Here is an 18949-nt window from a genome sequence, read left to right on the forward strand (position 1 = left end):
GACCAGCCTGGCCAACATGGTGAAACCCCGTCTCTACTAAAACTGTAAAAATTAGCTTGGTGTGGTGGCGGGAGCCTGTAATCCCAGCTACTCTGGAGGCTGAGGCATAAGAATTGCTTGAACCTGGGAGGCAGAGGTTGCAGTGAGATGAGATGGCACCACTACACTCCAGCCTATGCGACCAAGCAAGACTCCATCTCAAAAAAAAAAAAAAAAAAAAGAAGATTAAAAAGAGTAGAGGCCTGCCTGGCTACCTGTAGGATTGGGGAGGTGCAAGGCTCCACGTTCCTGGCTCTGGGGCTGGGTAGGTGGGGGTGCCATTTCTAAGATTCATGTACTGGAGGAGGACCAGGTTTGAGGAGGCAAGTTGGTGAGTCCAGTTAGAAATCTGTTGAGCCAGGTATGCGCAGGCATCCAGGGGAGGTGTCAAAGAGGCCTCATACACATTTGCCTGGCACTCCAGGGGACACAGAATTGGAATCTTGCTGGCTGAGAAATAGCAAATCTCAGGGAGCCAGAGCCAGGACAGAAGGAGCCCCAGGAACTGAATCTTCGTGTTCGGAGGAGGTTCCTGAGAGACTGGAGGGAAACCAGGACTGTGTGAGGCCAAGAAGATCAAGAGAAAAAAGTGTGTGAAGGAGGAGTGGTCAGCAGGGCCGGTGCTGCTGAGAGGCCCAGCATGTGTCCTTAGCAGTTAGTTCGGTGGAGCCATTGTTGGCCTTGGTGTCGGGAGACAGCAGGGTGCAGCTGGTCCACAAGGCTGAGAAGTGAAAGGGAGGCTATCAGTCTAGAGTGATTGGAAGTAGGGCCTGAACCTAGGGAGTGAATGGATGACAAGAGTCTCCCTGGAGTAGGACTGAGGTTGGGGAGCCACTGAAGGAGAGTCCAGTGTGGACCAGAGTCTGGAACTGCAGTGTGGGTTGGGTGTATGCGCAGGGGATGGCCCCTGGGTTCATGTGGTGGGGAGGCCTCAACCAGGTTGAGTAGGGTGATGTGGGGTGCCAGGGAAACCCGAGGAAGGGGGGATAGGACTGGGAGGGGGAGGCCGCGCCTGCCAACAGGCCCCAAACAGCTCAGATTGAAAAACAAAACAGGCTTTTAAGATGCCAAGTTTGATGAAATCCGAGTGCTGGAAGAGGTGGGAGTTTGCTCTTGGAAAAACAGCTGAAAATCGAGACTCAAAGCTGCGAAGGGAGATGGGCCCAAGGCTCCCCAGGCCCCCCTTACTGCCTGGAAGCCTGGGGGGTGGGGCTGGGCTCTCTGGGAGAGTGTGGGAGCATGCAGATCTGGCAGCCTTCGACTTTTGCGGGGCATCTGGCCCTGGCCCTGCTGAGGATGGAGCTGCTGGAGGTGGCCTTGGCTTCTGTGAAGAAGCTGGAGGGCAGGGGGAGCCAGCACTCTTCCCACCTATGAGGTTCCTTCATGTGTCTCATCCCTGCATGTGTCTCCAGGCGCATGTGTCTTGGCATAGGTGCGTCTGGCTCTGCATGTCTCCACATGTGTGTTTGCGTGTCTCTGTGTGCACCGCCTCTGGATCTGCTTGCATGTGTCTGTTTCCACAGGTGCTTGTCACTGCAGGTGCCCCTCCACATGCACATGTAGGTTTCTATTTTTACACCTGTCTGTTTCTCCATTTATATTTCTGTGGGTTCCTGGCTGTGCATGTTTCTACGGTGTCTGTGTGTTGAGAGGCAGGGTGAGTCCAGGCCCAACACTCAAGCTTAGGGGAGGCGGTCAGGCTCACAGACGGTACCACCCCAGGGAGCCTGTGTCTGTGTGTGGGGGTGTGTGCCTGCGTTTGCACGGAGACGCCACGAAGCTGGGTAAACACGGGTGAGAAGGTCATACTGACAGACGGTGCTGCCTGCCCCGGGACCCTGCAAGGCGGCTCCATCTGTCAGCTTCCCTGGTGCAGCCCCTCCCTCTGGCCCAGAGACTCCCCCTCAGGCGTCCAAGGCTGAGCTGGACAAAGAGACCTGTGTGTACTTTGTAGGGGGCCTCAGCAGCCTCCACCCCCATCTTAGGCTCATCTGTCAGGACCCCAACACATGCCCCAGCTCCCACTAGACTCGCTTTGGTACTGTCATCTCACCACCCTCCCCGCCAACAGCCTTTACAAAGGCAGTTTTCCCCTCCTCCCTGGAAAGCTTTCTGCCTCCCATGCTCATGTGTTTCCTGTTCTTGAATCTCCCTCCTCCAGGAAGCCACCAAGATAGCAAGTGAGCTGTGGAGTCAAACCGATCAGCTCCAACACTGCTGTGGGAGGTTAGCCAAGCTCTCACCCACTTCTGAACCTTAGATTCCCAACATTGACCCCCGACCCTCCCCCCGCAAGGGTTCGTCATCGTCTTCTGCCCATGGGGCAACCAAACCTCTTCACAGAAGGGGACAGGTCTCATTGCTGCAGTGGCTAAAGGCCAGCTCTGTTAGGTGCAGGAGGCATTCACACACACGTGCACACTCCCCACCTTGCACACAGATCTGCGCGAGCCGGGGAGACCCTAGGGAATGTGTGTGCATGCTGCCTATGCATGCAGGTATAATCTGCAAATGGTGTGGGGAGACGGGCTCCTGCGTACCTCTGCAGGCCCCTAAAGTCCCCATGGGCTTCTCCTTCCATCCAGGGGACCCTCTTATCAGGCGATGGCCTGAGATGCGTAGTGCGGACGCCCCCGGCGCTGAGGCTGCGGAGGCAGATGGCTCCTCCCCGCACTGTGCCGGGTACCCGGTTGCGGGTAGAGGGAAGGGCCGCGTCGGTGAAGCAGGAAAGCCTAGTGGGTGGATTCCCTGGAGCTGGGGAGCCGGGGCCTGGGAAGGGGGGCAGAGGCTCCACCCAGGCGGGGGCGGGGAGGGCGGTGCCGGGGCAGACAGCGGACGAGCGCGCCTGCACGGACTCGGGCACACGCAGCCCTTCAGCCGAGGCACCCGCCGCTCCGCCGTCGCCATGGCTACCGGCTGGTCTGGAGCGGGGAGGGGCCCTTCCTCCCCTCCGCGCCAACAGGATGCGATTTGAGGGACTCGGCGTGACTGGTGCATCCCGGGGTTGGAACGTGGGTGCGTGCCTGCAAGTGTCCACACGTGGGGGACCCTGGGGTTCGCTTTGCGGTAAACACAAACGCCGCGGCGCTGTGGCGCTGTGCGGGACTCTGCAGTGGAGCCGAGCCGAGGCGTGGTGTGGGGGAGGGCTGCCAGGCCCCTCACTCTCAGGGTGTTCATGCCTAGAGTGCTGGAGCTGGGGGCCTACCACCGGGTCTCCTCCCAGCCCCACCTCCGATTTAGCTATGTGACCTTGGGCAGGTGTTTAGATGTCTAGATCTCTCTAAGCCCCTGGTTGCCTATATACCTCATAAGGGTTTGGTAAAGATTTAAGTCATTTTGTAAAGCATTTTAACGTAGTACCTGGAACCTAGTAAATGCTCCATAGATCTTACTGTCCCTCATACCTGGGTCTCAGTGTTCCCAGTTGTTGATGGGTTTAGAGTGATCATGTGACATCAGCTGAGGAGTTGCCCAGGTCCTCAACCTGAGTGTTGAGGCTGCAGTAGACCCAGCTCCTGCGGGTGCCTGTGGGGGAAGGTGGTAACTGTGCCAGTAGGGCTGGTAGGTCAGTTTACACCAGGATGCCCAGTGGCTCAGCCGGGCCAGGCGCATGGTGGGCATCAGGAAGGGGCTGCTGTACTTGGGTGAATTGAATGTTCAGATGCGCCTGGATGGGAGAGAAGGAAGAGGCAGCAGTGAGTTGCTCCTGAGGGGCTGGAGCCCTCCTGTAAGACCCACTTCCCTTCCCAGGTGGCAGAGTGGCAGCTTTCTGCATGCTGCCTGGAAACCTAGTTGTCACAGGGGACTGGCTTTTGAGTCCTGCTGTTTTATGGACAGCTCTCCACACATTCTGGTTTTAGGCTCTGGGCAGTGCCTGAGGGATGATCTGAGCCAAGGACAGAGCCACTGAGGGCGTGATAATTGAGGGAGGAAAATTAATTGTCCTTAATTTGGCATAAATCCCAAAGACCTTCCCCGTGTAAAGAATTCAGAGTAGATTGCAAGACACGAGGCTGCACACATTTGTACTTCCCTTCCCTTCCCTGTCTGCGGGTGGAGATGAAGGCCACCTGACTCCTGGGCCCTGACTCTGGCAGGCTGTGGCCATGTCCTCCCCATGAACTGAGCAGGTAGGAATGAGGTCTTGGAAGAACTAGACTGGTGCTCTGGAGGGCACCTAGGATGGCACCGTGAGTGTCCCCAGGTATTGGGGAGGTGAACCCTGCACCTCTGGTCCCCCTCAGGCCTTCCTATGGAAGCAAGCAGCAGCTGGGCCAAAGGAGGTTGATCCCCTGCCTGGGGCATCTCAGTCCTCTTCATTTCTGTCCTCCTTCCCTTCTCTTGCCACTATTGAACATTTTACTTTTAAAAATCAAAGCTGAAAGGGCGCTGTGGGATCATTACAGCCAAGGAGACACTGGGTTTATATCCAGAACTTCTAGGGCTGCAGGTGGGGAAACGTGCAGCCAGGTCCCAGGAAAGGGTGGGGTGGCAAGGCCGTCCTGGGAATCCTGCTGCTCCCTAGCCTGAGACCTCTGCTCCTCATGGGCCACAGTCACTTTGGGATGCCCCTGGCAACTGGAGCCTTGGGAAGCGTCCCCTGGGGTCTGGCAGCAGATATATAGGTATCTTGCTCCTGCCTGTTGGGGGTCCTCCAACTCCCTCTTCTACCCCCCTCCCAATTGCTCCCCCCGGGTCTCCAAGAGGCTCCAGGACGAGCTGGTTTCTGCCAGCCTTTACCTTCACGTCTGAGGGTGCCATGTGCCTTTACTCTGGCATAGAAGCCTGACTTCCCTTGGCACATGTTCCCACATACCCATCTTGTGCTGGGCTTGTAGAAGGGAGGTACAGAGTGGTGCTGGTCTCCCCCACCATGAGCCCACCTCCCCCTCTTCCCCAGGAGACAGACAAAGGACACACATTCCCCTTGCCCCACATTGGGTGTGCCTGGCATCCACAATGGGAGAGACGCTCTGCTGAGGCCTTGAAAACGCTTGGTGGTTTGGTCCTAGTGGAAAGGGCCTCTCACCAGCCTAGGAGCTTCTGACTCTAGTCTCAGTACCTATCTGCCCCAGTGGCTCAGCCCTTACTAGTTACACCAGCTAATATTCACTAGGAGTGAATTCCGCATCAGATGCTCTGCAACACCTTGCATGCACAATCAGATACAGACCTCACAATGGCCTTACAAGGTGGGCACTTGAACCCCGTGTACAGATGAAAGCAGACACAGAATAACTAACATACCAGGCCCTAAAGCTAGTTTGTGGTGAAGGTGGGAGTCCCATTTGGTCTATACTAGTCCTGAGCCTGTCCTGGACTTGTGCTTCCAAGGGCTGGAGAGTGGATAGCCTTGCCCTACAGCCCCTCAGGGCTGATACGGGAGCCCGTGTGCAGTGGGAGTGGGTTTGCTGCTGACATCTGTTCCTCTTACTCCATGCCAGTGACTCCTCTGTGTACCGTCAACCCCTAGCAAGCTGGGAGAAGGCAGCCAGGAGGGAGGTTTCCCCATCCCCACCAACTTTTGGTGTCTTTAGAGCTTTTTTATCTCCTGTGCCTCCACATGCTCGGGCATGGTCCGCAGCCCTGACTGTGACTCCCAGGGTCAGGACTGAGTGAGAGAGAAAGCTCAAGGTCAAGGCTGTAGTAGAGAATAGGTCAAGGTCAGGATCAGAGTTAGAAGGGGATCATTGGTAGGGCTGGGTGCCCAGGGTCAGGGCTAGAGACCAGGCAGTGACCTGGGGCCCTGCCATGTGATAGAGCTGAAGGCCAGATGGAGGGAACACTGTGTGTGTGGACAGGGGAGAGGGGGCTGGATAGCACAGAGGCCTTCAGGCTGAGCTGTGGCTGTTGGATGCTGCATGAGCTCCCCACTAGCCCCCACCCCCTGCAGCCCAGCATCCATACAATGCTTTCTGCTGTGACCAGCAGAGCATCGATTCTTGTTCTTCTCAGGGCCTGGAGAGATAAGTGCTGACGCCTTCAGTCTGAGGCATTGCCTCTCAGACCTGGAAACTCCCTGACAGGGGCAGGGGTGGGCCCCACTGCAGCCTCTGCCCTGCCAAAGAGACTTGGGGCCCTGTTTCCTCAAATTGGGGTACACTTCTTGCTTAGAAGTCAAGGATGGGGGAGGAGAGTCTTGAGGGCCCTGGCCAACCTGGAGTTGGGGAAGTTACCCCCAGAGGGGTTATAGGGGGCAGGCAGAGCCAGCCCTAATACACGCATTGCTCTTCGTCTGCAGAGGAACAGCTGCCCCCTGGGTTCCCTTCCATCGACATGGGGCCCCAGCTGAAGGTGGTGGAGAAGGCACGAACAGCCACCATGCTATGCGCCGCAGGCGGAAATCCAGACCCTGAGATTTCTTGGTTCAAGGACTTCCTTCCTGTAGACCCCGCCACGAGCAACGGCCGCATCAAGCAGCTGCGTTCAGGTGAGCAGAGGGCAGGGGTCAAGTGACCATTCAGACCTCAGAACAGGCCTCTTGCCAGATCCCAGCACAGCCTACCCCCTTGGGCCTGGGCGCCTCCAGGGCTGAGCGGAGGGGACCTAGTGGGGAGGGCTGGGTCTTACTGCAAGTGTGCCTGGCCCAGGGAAGAGAGCTCATGGTTGGCTGTGCCTTTACCTTCTTGGGATTGTCAGACTCCAGACTTTGGGCCAGTTCTGCCCCTCGCAGCACATGTGACGTGCCAATGTAGTGGACTTTTCACGGGTGCTCTATGGATGTTCACCCTCCTCCCTGGCCTGAGACAGGGCCTGGATGATGCTTCTCTTTGCTTCCTCAGATGGCAGGGCTTAGCTGGGAAAAGAGGCCAAAGGTGCCTGATTCATCAGGCCTCAAAAGGCTGGACCTTAGGGGCCTGGAACTAAGGGGACTTGCTGTTGTCCCTCGACTACCAGAGCCACCTGTCTCCTCTGGATGTCTTTGTTGAGCCAGCTCGGAGCCCTGGGAGCAAGGATGCCATCGTGCAGGAAGGAGGTGTCGCCCCATTGATCGATCTGCCTGTGAGGCTCCCGCCAAGATAATTGATTCAGTTTTTGTGGGAACAGAGCAGGTGGGAAAAGAGTCTCAGAATCAGCTTGGCTGCATTCTGCATCTGCTGCCAGCACAGCCTGGACCAATAGTCTTTGCTTCAGAAGCTCTCCTGCTAGCCATGGGATGGTGGGCCTCGGGCAGGATGGCCAGTGCCGGCCAGAGCCCCTGCTGCCTGTCAGCTGTGATGTCAATGCTGAAAAGGAGGACATGACTCTTGCCCCTTTTAGGGGCCTGCAGGCTTCAGAGGTGCCCTCCCACTCCCTGGGATACCAGCCCCTCCCCATCAATTCCCACCAGGCTCACAGCCCCTTGGTGACCTGCAGGAGGAAGGAGAGACAAGCTTCCCAGCAGGGCAAGATTCTGGCCCCAGCCACGGCCGCCTGAGACAGCCCACGAAGTGTTAGCTCATTTAATTTAATTAAAACTCAACAAGATGGAGGCAGCTGTAGCGCAGTTAATTAAAACAGCCATAATCAAGGCAGCAAACGGCCGGCAGTGTTTGTGGCCGCTGCCCAGCGCGGCACAGCGGCCGGCACAGTTCGGCTCCTCTGCGTTTTCTCACAGTTCCCCCAGGCAGGCTCCCCAAGCAACCAGACACTCCTCCCTGCAGGCCTGGGCCCCTCCATGGAACCACATGGACTTGTCTGGCAGCAGCTCTGGGAAGACTCTCACACGTTGGTTCAGCTAGCATTTATATAGTGCTTGGGGTGCCCAGCCCTGGGCCACCCCTTCCTTGCCTGTCACTCCACTGGATGCCACTCAGACCCCATCCTCCTTGTCCTCTCGGCAGCAGCTAACATTCCTCCCTCCTTCCCAACCACACTCCCATTTTCCCTAGCCTTCCAGGACTCTATCTCTTGCGACTTCCCTCTTCCTAGCACCCCTTCCCTGCAGCAGCATCTTCCCTTCCACCAAGGAGCCTGGGAGCCCTGCCCTTGCCCCATGGACACAGCCTTGCCCTGGAAGAGCTCACCCCTCCTAAAGCTCCAACTGCCATCTCCTCACCTGCAACTCTAGCTTCAGTCTTTCCAGCCCAAACCTCTTACCTGAGCTCTGGATCCAAAAATCAACCTGCCTTCTGGTCTCCCTGACCAGTGATGACCAGTGATGAGTATGACCTTCCTGCCAGACAGCCATACCTTCTTTCTGTAAGTGGCACCCCCCAACCTAAGGAGCATGAGTCTCAAGTTGGTTTGTTTTGAGAGCTCTCAAATGTATCACCCTTGTGGCTCTCAAATTGGCCCCCTTCTCCCCTCCTACTGCATCAGTCCTATCCTAGGCACCAGACGCTGCTTTCTCTGCCTCCTGGCCCTCCCGAGAATCCATCGTCCTGCAGGTCAGGTTTGCTGCTCATATCCTTCCTGTGCTCTCACCACCTCAGTGGTGTCTCCTTGCCTACCTGGTCAAGTGACGCTCCCGAACAAGGCTTGGAGGGCCCTTCTCAGTCTTCGCCTGCCCGTGTCTCATCAGGTCCTGGCTACACCACTTACCAGCTCTCTGGCGTTGGTTGTTTAACTTTTTCGTGTGTTAGTTTTCTCATGTTTGAAAAGGAGTTACAGTAAGCAGTGAGTGAGTCAATAGCAGTCAAAGCTTGAGTTGGTGGGCTGGCCTCTGGTGAGGGCTTCATGGAGCTCTTTCTACTTTCTATGCCCTCGACCGTCCTAACACTGAGCTGTGCTGACCTGTCCTTGGTCCTTGCCCACGTCCGGCCCTCTGTCCACCTTCCGGCTGCTCCACTTGAAAGCCTCCACCCTACCCAGCCTCTGGCTGCTTCCTCAGGCCTCACCTTGCGTTACATTGTCACCATCTGGCTCCAGTTCTGCTCAGCTAGGCCTTGCAGGGAGGACCTGGGTCTGATCAGTCTTGCTGAGCTCAGCTGTAGGACAGGTCTTCTCTGAGCCCTTGTCAAGTGAATGATTTCATGAACTTGACCTTTGGCACTTGTCCCTGTAGGCTAATACCTGCTCTAATGTTCACTCCTCCTCCTGCTTTCCAGGTCCAAGGAAGACTTCCTTGTTTCTTTTTCTGCCACCTGGAAGTTGTGACCTCAGGGTCATGGGCCTAGGGTCCAGCTCCTGGGATGGAGCCAGATGGCACCTAAGGGGCCTCTACCATCCCACCGTTGCAGTAATACCTGGGCTGTCTCCCCTCCCTGCCTGACCTGGACTGGGATCGTTGGCCTCAGTTGTTGCTGGCCTTATCCCACTACCATTTAGAAGGGTGCTGAGGCTATTCCATGCACCTTTTTCAGGGACGACCCTTCATGGAGTGGACTCAGGCCCGTGAGCACTCAGCTGTTTACAGGGACCTTCACGGTTTATGCATCACCGACAGTTTACAACAGAGCTTTCCCCGCTTTTGTTGCAGCTGATTCTCTTGCAGCCCTGTGAAGTAGGACAGACTGTGATTACCATGCCCACTTCACAGCTGATTTAAGGGAGTCACTTGGGGTCACGCATCAAGACTCGTCCTAGGAGCTCCCTTGTGAGATCACCCCAGGACTTATTATCACAATAGCAAACCTGGGGCCCTGAGGAGCAACTGGACCCTGCTGGGGCTTCAGAGCTGCACATTCCCAGATTCTCCAGACCCCAGGCCCTCACTGACCAGTACCCAGAAGTCTTCCACCACCTGCGACCTGAGCCACAGCACATCTAACCAGGGCATGACCCCCTCTCCCCCAAGCGGGAGCTGGACAGGAGGTAGCTGACGGTGTGCACTGCCCAGATGTGAGCTCTGCTCAGCAGGCCTTTTCTCTGTAGTGATGTGACATGCTGCCAAAACCGCCTCCTGGAGAATTGGAACTTGAGACTGGGGTAGGCCCAGGAGGAACAGGAGCATGCTTATAGAGTGGAAATGGAGTTGTGAGCAGGGTCTTAGAGCCTCTGCTGGGTCCTGAGAGGAGCTGTTGGCCTGCAGGCTGTGCCGAGCCTGGACAGGGCTTGAGGAGATTCCCGCACTCCTGCTGTGGACTGAACATATGAGCTGCCATCCTGTGTCATAGAGGACAGCCTAACTCACTGAGTCCATGTGCTCATCCAGAGAGCAGTCTCTTCCCCACCCCCAGCACTCTGAGGCAAAACCTGAGGGTCTTAAGAAGTGATGCAGCCTCCGGCTGCAGGAGGAGGCTCACGGGTGGGACACAGAGGGCTTGCAGCCCCTCACGCTGCTGCCTGGCCCTAGCTCTGGCTAGAAGAACCTGTCCCCACCCCACTCTGCCTCACCATCTGCGGGGCCTGCCAGGAGGGCACACTGCCAGTGCATACTCACAATTTCCCTTTGGCCCAGAGTTCCCTGGCACTTCTCGGGCACGAGTACACCCCTAGGGATGCTGACTCCTGGGCCCCTTCAGTCCCTCACACCCATCTTGTGAAATGGAAAAGGCAGATTCTCTGTTTGGTGGGGAAAGTACTGTTAGGTTCTTTCAGAACAGGTTAGGTTCTGGAAGAGCTGAGGCCAGGAGTGAGGGGTGCCAGTCCTGGACCACATCCACTGCTCCCACCCCCGACCAAGCCCTGACTTGGATGACAGGAGATCAGCATTGTCAACTTTTTGGTCTCAGGACCTCTGCTTGTAAATATCAGAGAACCTCAAAGAGCTCTTGTTTGTGTGGGTTCTTTTTTTTTCTTTTTTTTTTTTTTTTTGAGATGGAGTTGTGCTCTTGTTGCCCAGGCAGTGGTGCGATCTCGACTGCCTGCAACCTCTGCCTCCCAGGTTCAAGCGATTCTCCTGCCTCAGCCTCCTGAGTAGCTGGGACTACAGGCATGACTCACCACAACTGGGTAATTTTGTATTTTTAGTAGAGACGGGGTTTCTCCATGTTGGTCAGGCTGGTCTTGAACTCCCGACCTCAGGTGATCCGCCCACCTCGGCCTCCCAAAGTGCTGGGATTACAGGGGTGAGCCTCCGTGCCCAGCTGTTGTGTGGGTTATTTCTATTGATGTTTACCTTATTAGATATTAAGATTGAGATTATTTTAAAATATTTATTAATCCATTAAAAAAAAAAAACCCATGATATATTAGCATAAATAACATTTTTAAGGAAAAATAATTATATTTTTTAAAACAAAAAAATTTACCAAGAGGGACAACATTGTTTTACCCTTATTACGAATCTCTTGATTTGGGGCTTAGTAGAAGGCAGCTGGATTTTGTAACCACCTCTGCATTAGGTCAATTGTGATGGCACATGTCATGTAGCCTCTGGATTTCATAGCCACTTCTGCGTTAGGTCAATTGTGATGGCACATGTCATTAGCCTCTGAAAAGCTCTATGTTCATGAGAGAAAGTGCATAAAGCAAATAATTTCTTAGTATTATGAAAACAGTTTTGACCTTGTGGACCTCCCAAAAGGGTCTCTTGGAGAGAGAGAATCACTGTGTGGGTTCTTCCCACATAACCCTCACTCCCAGGTCCCAGCCTTTGCCCTCTCCCCTGCTTCTGCATCTGCAGGACTGGCAGCCTCATCCTGAGGGCAGGCTATGAGCTAGATGGACCTTGTCAAGTCCTTCTGCTTGACTTAGAAGCTGGTGTGACCTTGGGCTTTGGGTAGTTCCCTGAATGTCTCTCGGCCTCTGTTTTCTCATTTGAACTTATAGATGAAGAATTCCTCTAGGTGCTGTTGTCAAGTCCCCTGAAAGAGGGATTGGTGTTGGTTTTTCTGCACACTTCCCAATCCCCAGATGTGGGCAGGAAGCGAGCAGCAGGGCAGGGTAGATACAGCTGGACCTGGGCCCATCTATGGGCTCCTCACTCCTCTGGGGGAGGCAGTGGTTGCACAGGGGGCTTGAGCCTCAGAGAAGGTACCTGTTGGGGATGAAACCTGCTCAGATTTCCTAATAGGCCTGGATATAGAGGGTGAGCACCTGGCCCTCAGGGTTACCAACCCTCAGGGTTATGAGGTGCCAGAAAGGCAAAGGTTGGGCACTGATCTCTGCCTCTCGCCAGCCAGGCCAAAGGGGGGAAGTTCAGTAGTCCCCCAGTTTTTAGCGGGGTTGAGTGGGCTTTCTAAGGACTCTGCCTCTGGGCTGTGAGTTTGCTGAGTCCTGCCGCCCTTTCCGCTGGGCTGGGCTGCATGTTGTGGGAGCCCCAGTGTGCTAGTAGCCCATGGCAAGCCCTCCCTTTAGCCTCTGTCCTGTCTGCCTTAACACCAGGCTTTGTTCTGGTAAGTGCTTTGTTTTGGAATCTTACCCACCGGTGGGATTTGGGTGGCCCTGTGGGGTGGGGTTGCTACCTCTTTTCTTCACCTTCCCCCTCCATTGGCCCCAGCCAGTGTGGTCTGCAGGAGTCCTGACTCACCTCCCTGATTCTCGTCACCCCCAGCCCCACTGAGCCCCCTCCTCGTCCCCAGAGCAGAGCCAGTGACCTGGGACACAGCTTCACCCACACTCAACCTGGCTCTGCCTGGTGCTTGCCCACACATCGTCCGCGTCGGCCTAACTCAGGCCTCAATTTCTCCATGTATTTAAGGTCTTTTCTTGTGTTTTATTTTACCTGATTTGGCTTTGTGTGGCTTTCCTTCCTTTTGTACTAATGCTTCTCTCTGATCTTATTTGCATTCAAATTACCTCGCCAGGTGGTTCACCAATCAGAGGTAAGAATGCTGTCCGTGCCTCTCGCCACACCACGCCTTGCCACTGCCGTCACCTCCACTCCATCCCGTCCAGTGTGTCACCTCCCCATCCCCATCCCAACCTCTTCAGCCTCCTCATCTCCAGCTCCAGCACCCCCAACACCACCGGCCACCACACACATCCACTCTCAGTCATTCCCTCCTGTGGACTCATCCATTGCAAGTCTGAATTGTGAAGATATTCGCCGAGCCCTGTCCTGGACGGCAAGCCCTGCTGCCCAGGTCTTCCGGGCCATCCCCACAGAAGGGACCCCATCAGCTCCTGCTGTGAAACTTAGCCTATCCCTAGGCTTCCCTAGGCAGAAAAGCTTCCTGTAAGGTTGAGGAGCATGACCAAGCCTTGCCTTTTCTCTTGACAGTCTCCTCTTTTGGGGTGACCTAAATTATTACTTGACTTTCCCTTTAGTATCCTGGCTCTGTACTGTAGTAGAATGAGGATCATCCCTTCAGCCTGGCAAGGATTAGGAGGAATGTTCACTTAAGACTTCCGTGTAGGTGCTGGGATGACAACAGGGAGGTAAACAGGCTCGTGCATAACTCCATCACCTGGCCTGTCAGCTCGGAGTCCCCACTGGGCTGCCTCCATGCAGCAGGGCCCTGCAGCCTAAGAGTTAAAAGCACAGATTCTGGACTCAGGAAGATCCGGGTTCAAGTCTGACTTACCACCTATGTGATCTTCAGAAACTCAGTTCATCTCTCAGAAGTGTGTTTCCTCTTTAAATTGGGGCATGGCCACCTGCCGCACAGGGTCATGAGAATTAGAGGAGAGGAGGATGTGTAGTGTCAGGCGCAGAGCAGACACCTGTAAAATGGTGGCTTGTCTATTCACATCATTTTCTCCCCAGTTCTCTCAGTGTCTGTGGGCACATCTAGACCTTCAGAGCTCAAGACCAGGATGGTCTCAGGGAAGAGCAGCTGCCTTCCTGGGTGGTATCTTGCCCATCACCCTGAGGCTGGCTCTTGCTTCACCTGGTAGCCCCCCAATCCCCCTGCCCATCTGCTCAGCCTGTGCTGACTCTTTGCTGTCCCTGCTGCTGGGTCCTGGTGTTGGTTCCAGATTTGGGGGATTCTGTATGCAAATAGGCACCCGGTCTCTGTTAGGCCCCCTGACCACTCTTAGGTTCTTGTTGCAGAGGAACCTCCTGTTTTCTGGGTCAGAAGTTCCACCCAGGCAACACTTTCTGCTTTAAGCCTGTGGCACCAGCCACCAGGTCTCCCCCACCCCACCCACACCCCCTGCCTCACTGAGGTGACCTTAGGGCAGCCTCGACCCCTCGGGCCTGAACCGCACCTGCTTAAATGAACGTTTTCTGTAACAGTGTCCATCCATCCCATCAGCATGACCTGTTGGGTGCCCTTCAGGGCTGCTCTTGAAGGAGATGGTATTTGGCATGTGCACTGGGCCCTGGTGCTCCCTGGCACCTGGTGGGGAGGGCTGAGGCCAGCACCACAGAGGCAGGCTGGTCCTGCGTCCTGCATTGGTGGCCTCCCCTCTTCCTTCACCTCTAGCTCCCAGCCCCCTGGGGGTTCCCAGCCCCTCCTGCTGCCCTGGGTTAGATGGTGGAAGAGGGACATCAGGCAGTGAGGGGGCTATAGGTCATACCCAGGGTGGTCCCTTTGGGCCCCAGCCGTGAGAGCATGACTTGGAACTCTTCCTCTGGCTCCTGTCCAGTCCAGGCAAGGGGGGCCCGGCAGCTTCTGTCCGTGTCCTGTGTGGGTGTGATTGTCCATCAACCTGGGCCCTGGGAAGGTGGGGGCTGTCGGGTCAGGCTGGCTGTTCTGTGCAGGAGGTGGTTTTGTCAGACTGTGTCCTGTGGGGGTTCTTAACTGTTGGACCATCCTGTGTGGGTGTAATTGTCTGTTGGATTGTTCCAGGGAGGGGTGTGCTGCCTGTGCCCGGGGGTGTTTCTGTCACAGACAGCTTGCCCAGTGTGCTTTCACAAGCAGTTTTTTCAAGTGTTTATTGATGGGGCCAGGGGATGACCAAGTTGAGTGGATCCGCCCCCACCCTGCCGCTCTGCCTTGGCCTTCCCCGCCGGGACCTGTCAGAACTGGCCTCAAGCCCAAGATTCCTCCACCTTTTCTGAGGGTCCTTTTGCTACCCACCCCAACCCTGGCTCCTGTCTGTCCGTCTGCGGCCAGAGCAGCCCCTCAGGGCACTGGCCCGAGTGGGAGCTCCAACCTCCATTAGCCTCCTGAATTATGCAGGAGCCGTGGTGGGTCGAAGCACTTTAGCAGGACCAGGCTGAGGAGAGGAGCCGGAATGGGTGGGGCTGGTGGGGAGGGGGTGGAATAGGAGGGGAAGATGGTGCTGGGAGCAGAGGCTGCTGGGCATCAGGCCCCCAGGGCAAGCCCATTCTTTCCTGGTGGGCGGCAAATTCTCAAGCTCCAGCCCAATGAGGGCATAGTGTACTTGTGAATCCCAGGCCTGCCATTCTGCAGGCTGCTCCCACACCTGACTCTGACTGGCCTAGCGGGGCTGCAGGGCCAGGAACACTAACGGGGATGTTGATTGGGAAACAGGCTTCAGTACTGTCAAGAGTGTGACGGAAACTGAGTGGAGCTGGGGGCTGGGGTACAGTCCCTGACAGAGCAAAGACGGGTCTTGCTGGATTGTGGGGAGCATGAGATTGTGCTCCAAAACACAACCCTTGGTTCTAGCCAGGAGGCCACTGGGCTCATCAGGCAGAGCTTCCTGGAAGCAGCAGGGGTGCCAGGGTGTGGCCTGGATGAGCTTCGACATCTGGTCAACATCAGCCACAGGCGCTGTCGAGACCTCTCACCGTGTTCCAGGCCACACTCAACATGGGCCATACCTGACCTCTTGCTTCGTGTCCCCACAGGTGCCTTGCAGATAGAGAGCAGTGAGGAATCCGACCAAGGCAAGTACGAGTGTGTGGCGACCAACTCGGCAGGCACACGTTACTCAGCCCCTGCGAACCTGTACGTACGAGGTAAGGACGCAGGCAGTACCTGGCCCCTGTCACCACGGAACTGTGCTGCACCTGCCAGGCTCTCTGCCCAGAGCCCTTGGTGCAGACACACAAGGGACTGCCATGGGCCCGTTCTCTTCTTCCTGCTTCTTTCTGCAGCAGCGATAGCAGCAGCAGCAGCTCCCACTGGGCAAGCTCCCGGCATCTGCCACTACTTTGCCTTCCTTCCCTGCAGGCCCGCGGGGAAGCAGCCACTCTTGGGAGCATTTGTATCTCTTGTAGGTCCTGCCGCATGGGCCCAGAGCCTCATGGGAGTTTGGAGCCATCCAAGCACACTGCTTGGTGTATGTGCATGTGTGTGTGCACACACAGGCATACTTCTCTGTGTGTAAATGCATGCATACCTGGCCTGGCTTTCCTTCAGTACATCCTCCTGCCTGCCGCAGCGCGGTGGGCTCCAGAACCACTGTGGCTCTGGGCTTTGGGGTAGCCAGGCCTCAGAAATGGACCAGGCCAGGTGAGCCTGTCCTCTGGCCAGGTCTGCTTGGGGCCTTCCTGGAAGAACCGTTGTGTTCAGCTGTGAGCCCCTATGGTTATGTTGCCTCGGATGAGTACCTGCTGTGTTCCAGGTGTTCATTGCTGGAAGCGAGTGGACAGTGTGCTTTCTGGAAGTCCAAGTTCCCAGCAGAGAGGAGCCTGGGGACTGTTTTGGGGTTTCCAATCTCTGCTATGTTCACAGCCTAAGGGTGACTAAAGCTGGCCACCTTACTCTCCCGAGAACACACTAGGTCTGGTATACATGTGCCCAGGAGGGGCCCTGAGAGCCCCTTCTACCCTCACACTGTCCCCTCACCTAGCCCTCCTGCACAGATGGATGTCATTAAAAGTTAAACTGTCAGCCAGGTGTGGTGGCTCACGCCTGTAATCCCAGCACTTTGGGAGGCTGAGGCAGGTGGATTACGAGGTCAGAAGATCGAGACCATCCTGGCCAACGTGGTGAAACCCCGTCTCTACTAAAAATACAAAAATCAGCTGGGCGTGGTGGCGGGTGCCTGTAATCCCAGCTACTCGGGAGGCTGAGGCAGGAAAATCACTTGAACCAGAGGTTGCAGTGAGCCGAGATTGCGCCACTGCATTCCAGCTTGGCGATAGAGGGAGACTCCATCTCAAAAAAAAAAAAAAAAAAAAGTGTTAAACTGTCTCCACCCGGGGGATCTGTGAAGGAAACTGGACGTGGCTCCTTGCAGTGATGATTCCATCATGCCAAGTGCTTAGCGCAGCCTCCTGAGGGATGTCGTCGACTCTCCACCCAGTGGACTCAGCGGGTGGTGGCAGTGGCCTGTCCCACTCTTTGGGGCCATGTGGTCAGACTTGCTTACTCAGAGCAGAGAGAATGAGGCGGTCAACCAAAATACACTTATCAAGGGATTGCTGTCTGTCATGGGAGAGGGTGGTTCTGGAGAGGCCACAGGCTGCCAACCCATTTGGTAGCCAGTTGAGCTACAGAGGAGCTATTCGTGGTGGGCAACTTGTGCCTCAGAGACTATTAAAAGTGCTTCATGGGAGTTGGGGGCATGGGATGGGAGGTCCCCTAGCTTACTGTCAGGGGTCTTGCTCGTCAAGGCTCAGGCCTCAGGTCAGCTCATCTGTTTTCAGGGACAGGAGCCCAAAAACTTCCCAAATGGCCTAGAGGAGTAGAGTTGTAAGCGGCCCAGCCTTCGCCCCACCCTGCCCCAGGCAGAGTGTCTGGCAGGCATGGGGGGCTGGTGAGTCCGCTGTAGCAGAGGAGCAGCTGGAATGACCCTTCTCAAAGGTCTGCCTCCTCCCACCCTGACTATCCCAAATGCTGTGCTGTCTAGAGCTCTGTTCCCAAGACTAGGGTCGAGAGAGTGGCAGTTCCAGGCCTCAGCAAGAAAGCCTTTTGTCTGCATCAGGGAGAAGAGAGGCCTAGTAGAGCCACTGTAAACCTAAGCCAGCTGCAAGGGCTTGGGCTATGGGCACATTTCCTAGGCCACAGCTACAGGAAGCAATGCTGAGGCAGCAGAAGGCCCAGAGGTGGATGGACGCCCCCCCTCCCCCCGCCCACATTTTCCTCTTGGCTAGGCAGCATTCTCTGAAGTCACTGTTACACTGGCCCCAGCCCTGGAGGCAGAGCAATGGGTCTCTTTGGAGATCGACTGAGCTTAGCTGCTGTAGCTGGCAGCTCAGTCACTGCCCAGGGAGCTTTTATGTGCAGTCCCTTGGGGCATCCCTGTCTGTGGAGCTCCCTGTTTACACTTGGTAGACTCAGGCAGGGCCCTGACTGGCTCCTGCCATGGCCCATCCTCTGCCCCTACCAGCTCTTCCTGAATCTACCCTTCTGGCTCCATCCCCACTTGCCTTTTGGTAGGAAATACGGGGGTTCCTTTAGTTCCAGCCCCACTTGCCAGGGACTCTAAAACAGCCAAGCCTGACTTCTGTTGTCTCTCTCACACACACATACAACGTTCCTGTGGGCCCTGATGTCTCAGGACCAGTTCTAAGCTCTGTCCCCAGGACCTGCCTCATCTAGACCCTAACTGAATCTATAGCCACTCTGCTTTGCCAAGAGCAACCTGCCCCATAGGCCCAGGATAGGCCCTCCTGTCCTAACAACAGGACTTCCGCACACCTGAAAGGCCCTGCTCCCTGGGTCCCTGGCTTCTGGTGCCCCCACCCCTCCTCATCTCATGCCTGGCAAAACCCCTGCCTTCTGCCCTCAGCAGTACTAGGGGCCCTTCAGCCTCAGGGCCTGGGGACAGCCTGTACCAGGCTGACCACCAGCTCTGCCTCCTGAGCCCTGCTTGTGGGTGGATGGCTATGGAGGAACCCCCAGTGCTGGCCTGCTTGCTGGCCTGCACCCTGTCCATCTCCCAGCAGAGAGGCTTCGAGGTTTCCTCCCATAGCAGGCTCCTGAGCCTCAGTCGGGTTGATGTGGGCTCTAGCCCTGAGTTTCTCAGCCACAGCACTGTTGACATTTTGGTCTGGATGATTCTTAGTTGTGAGGGGCCATCCTGTGCATTGGAGGGTGTTTAGCAGCATTTCTTGCTCACTAGATGCCAGTAGCACCCCTCAGTCAAAACATACATTGCCACATGTCACCTGGAGGAAATTACTGACGGCTTCCTACTGCCATTGTCTCTCTTCTGTGTCCACTGGCCGCAAGTCTTCGTCTCCTCATCAGACTTGGCTTCGGTATCTCCCTCACATCTCCCTTCTGTCCCCCAAGTTCTCAGGGCTCCCAGTGTCTCTCTGAGGCCACGCAGCTGCTACATTTAGTGGGACAATACA

The 18949-nt window shown here is 56.0% G+C and overlaps 1 protein-coding gene across 7 annotated transcripts in view; it reads left to right on the forward strand.

Annotated features, from left to right (window-relative positions):
- Nucleotides 1-18949, forward strand: part of PTPRF (protein tyrosine phosphatase receptor type F) — a 93513-nt gene that overhangs the window by 32894 nt on the left and 41670 nt on the right. For all 7 annotated transcript variants that reach the window (XM_030942925.1, XM_030942922.1, XM_030942923.1 and 4 more), the window contains 2 exons: nucleotides 6281-6469; nucleotides 15551-15661. In XM_030942925.1, the coding sequence (XP_030798785.1) occupies nucleotides 6281-6469; nucleotides 15551-15661 (300 nt within the window). The remainder of the gene's footprint in view (nucleotides 1-6280; nucleotides 6470-15550; nucleotides 15662-18949) is intronic.

Source organism: Rhinopithecus roxellana, chromosome 12 (genome assembly GCF_007565055.1).
Source record: "Rhinopithecus roxellana isolate Shanxi Qingling chromosome 12, ASM756505v1, whole genome shotgun sequence".
NCBI lineage: Eukaryota > Metazoa > Chordata > Mammalia > Primates > Cercopithecidae > Rhinopithecus > Rhinopithecus roxellana.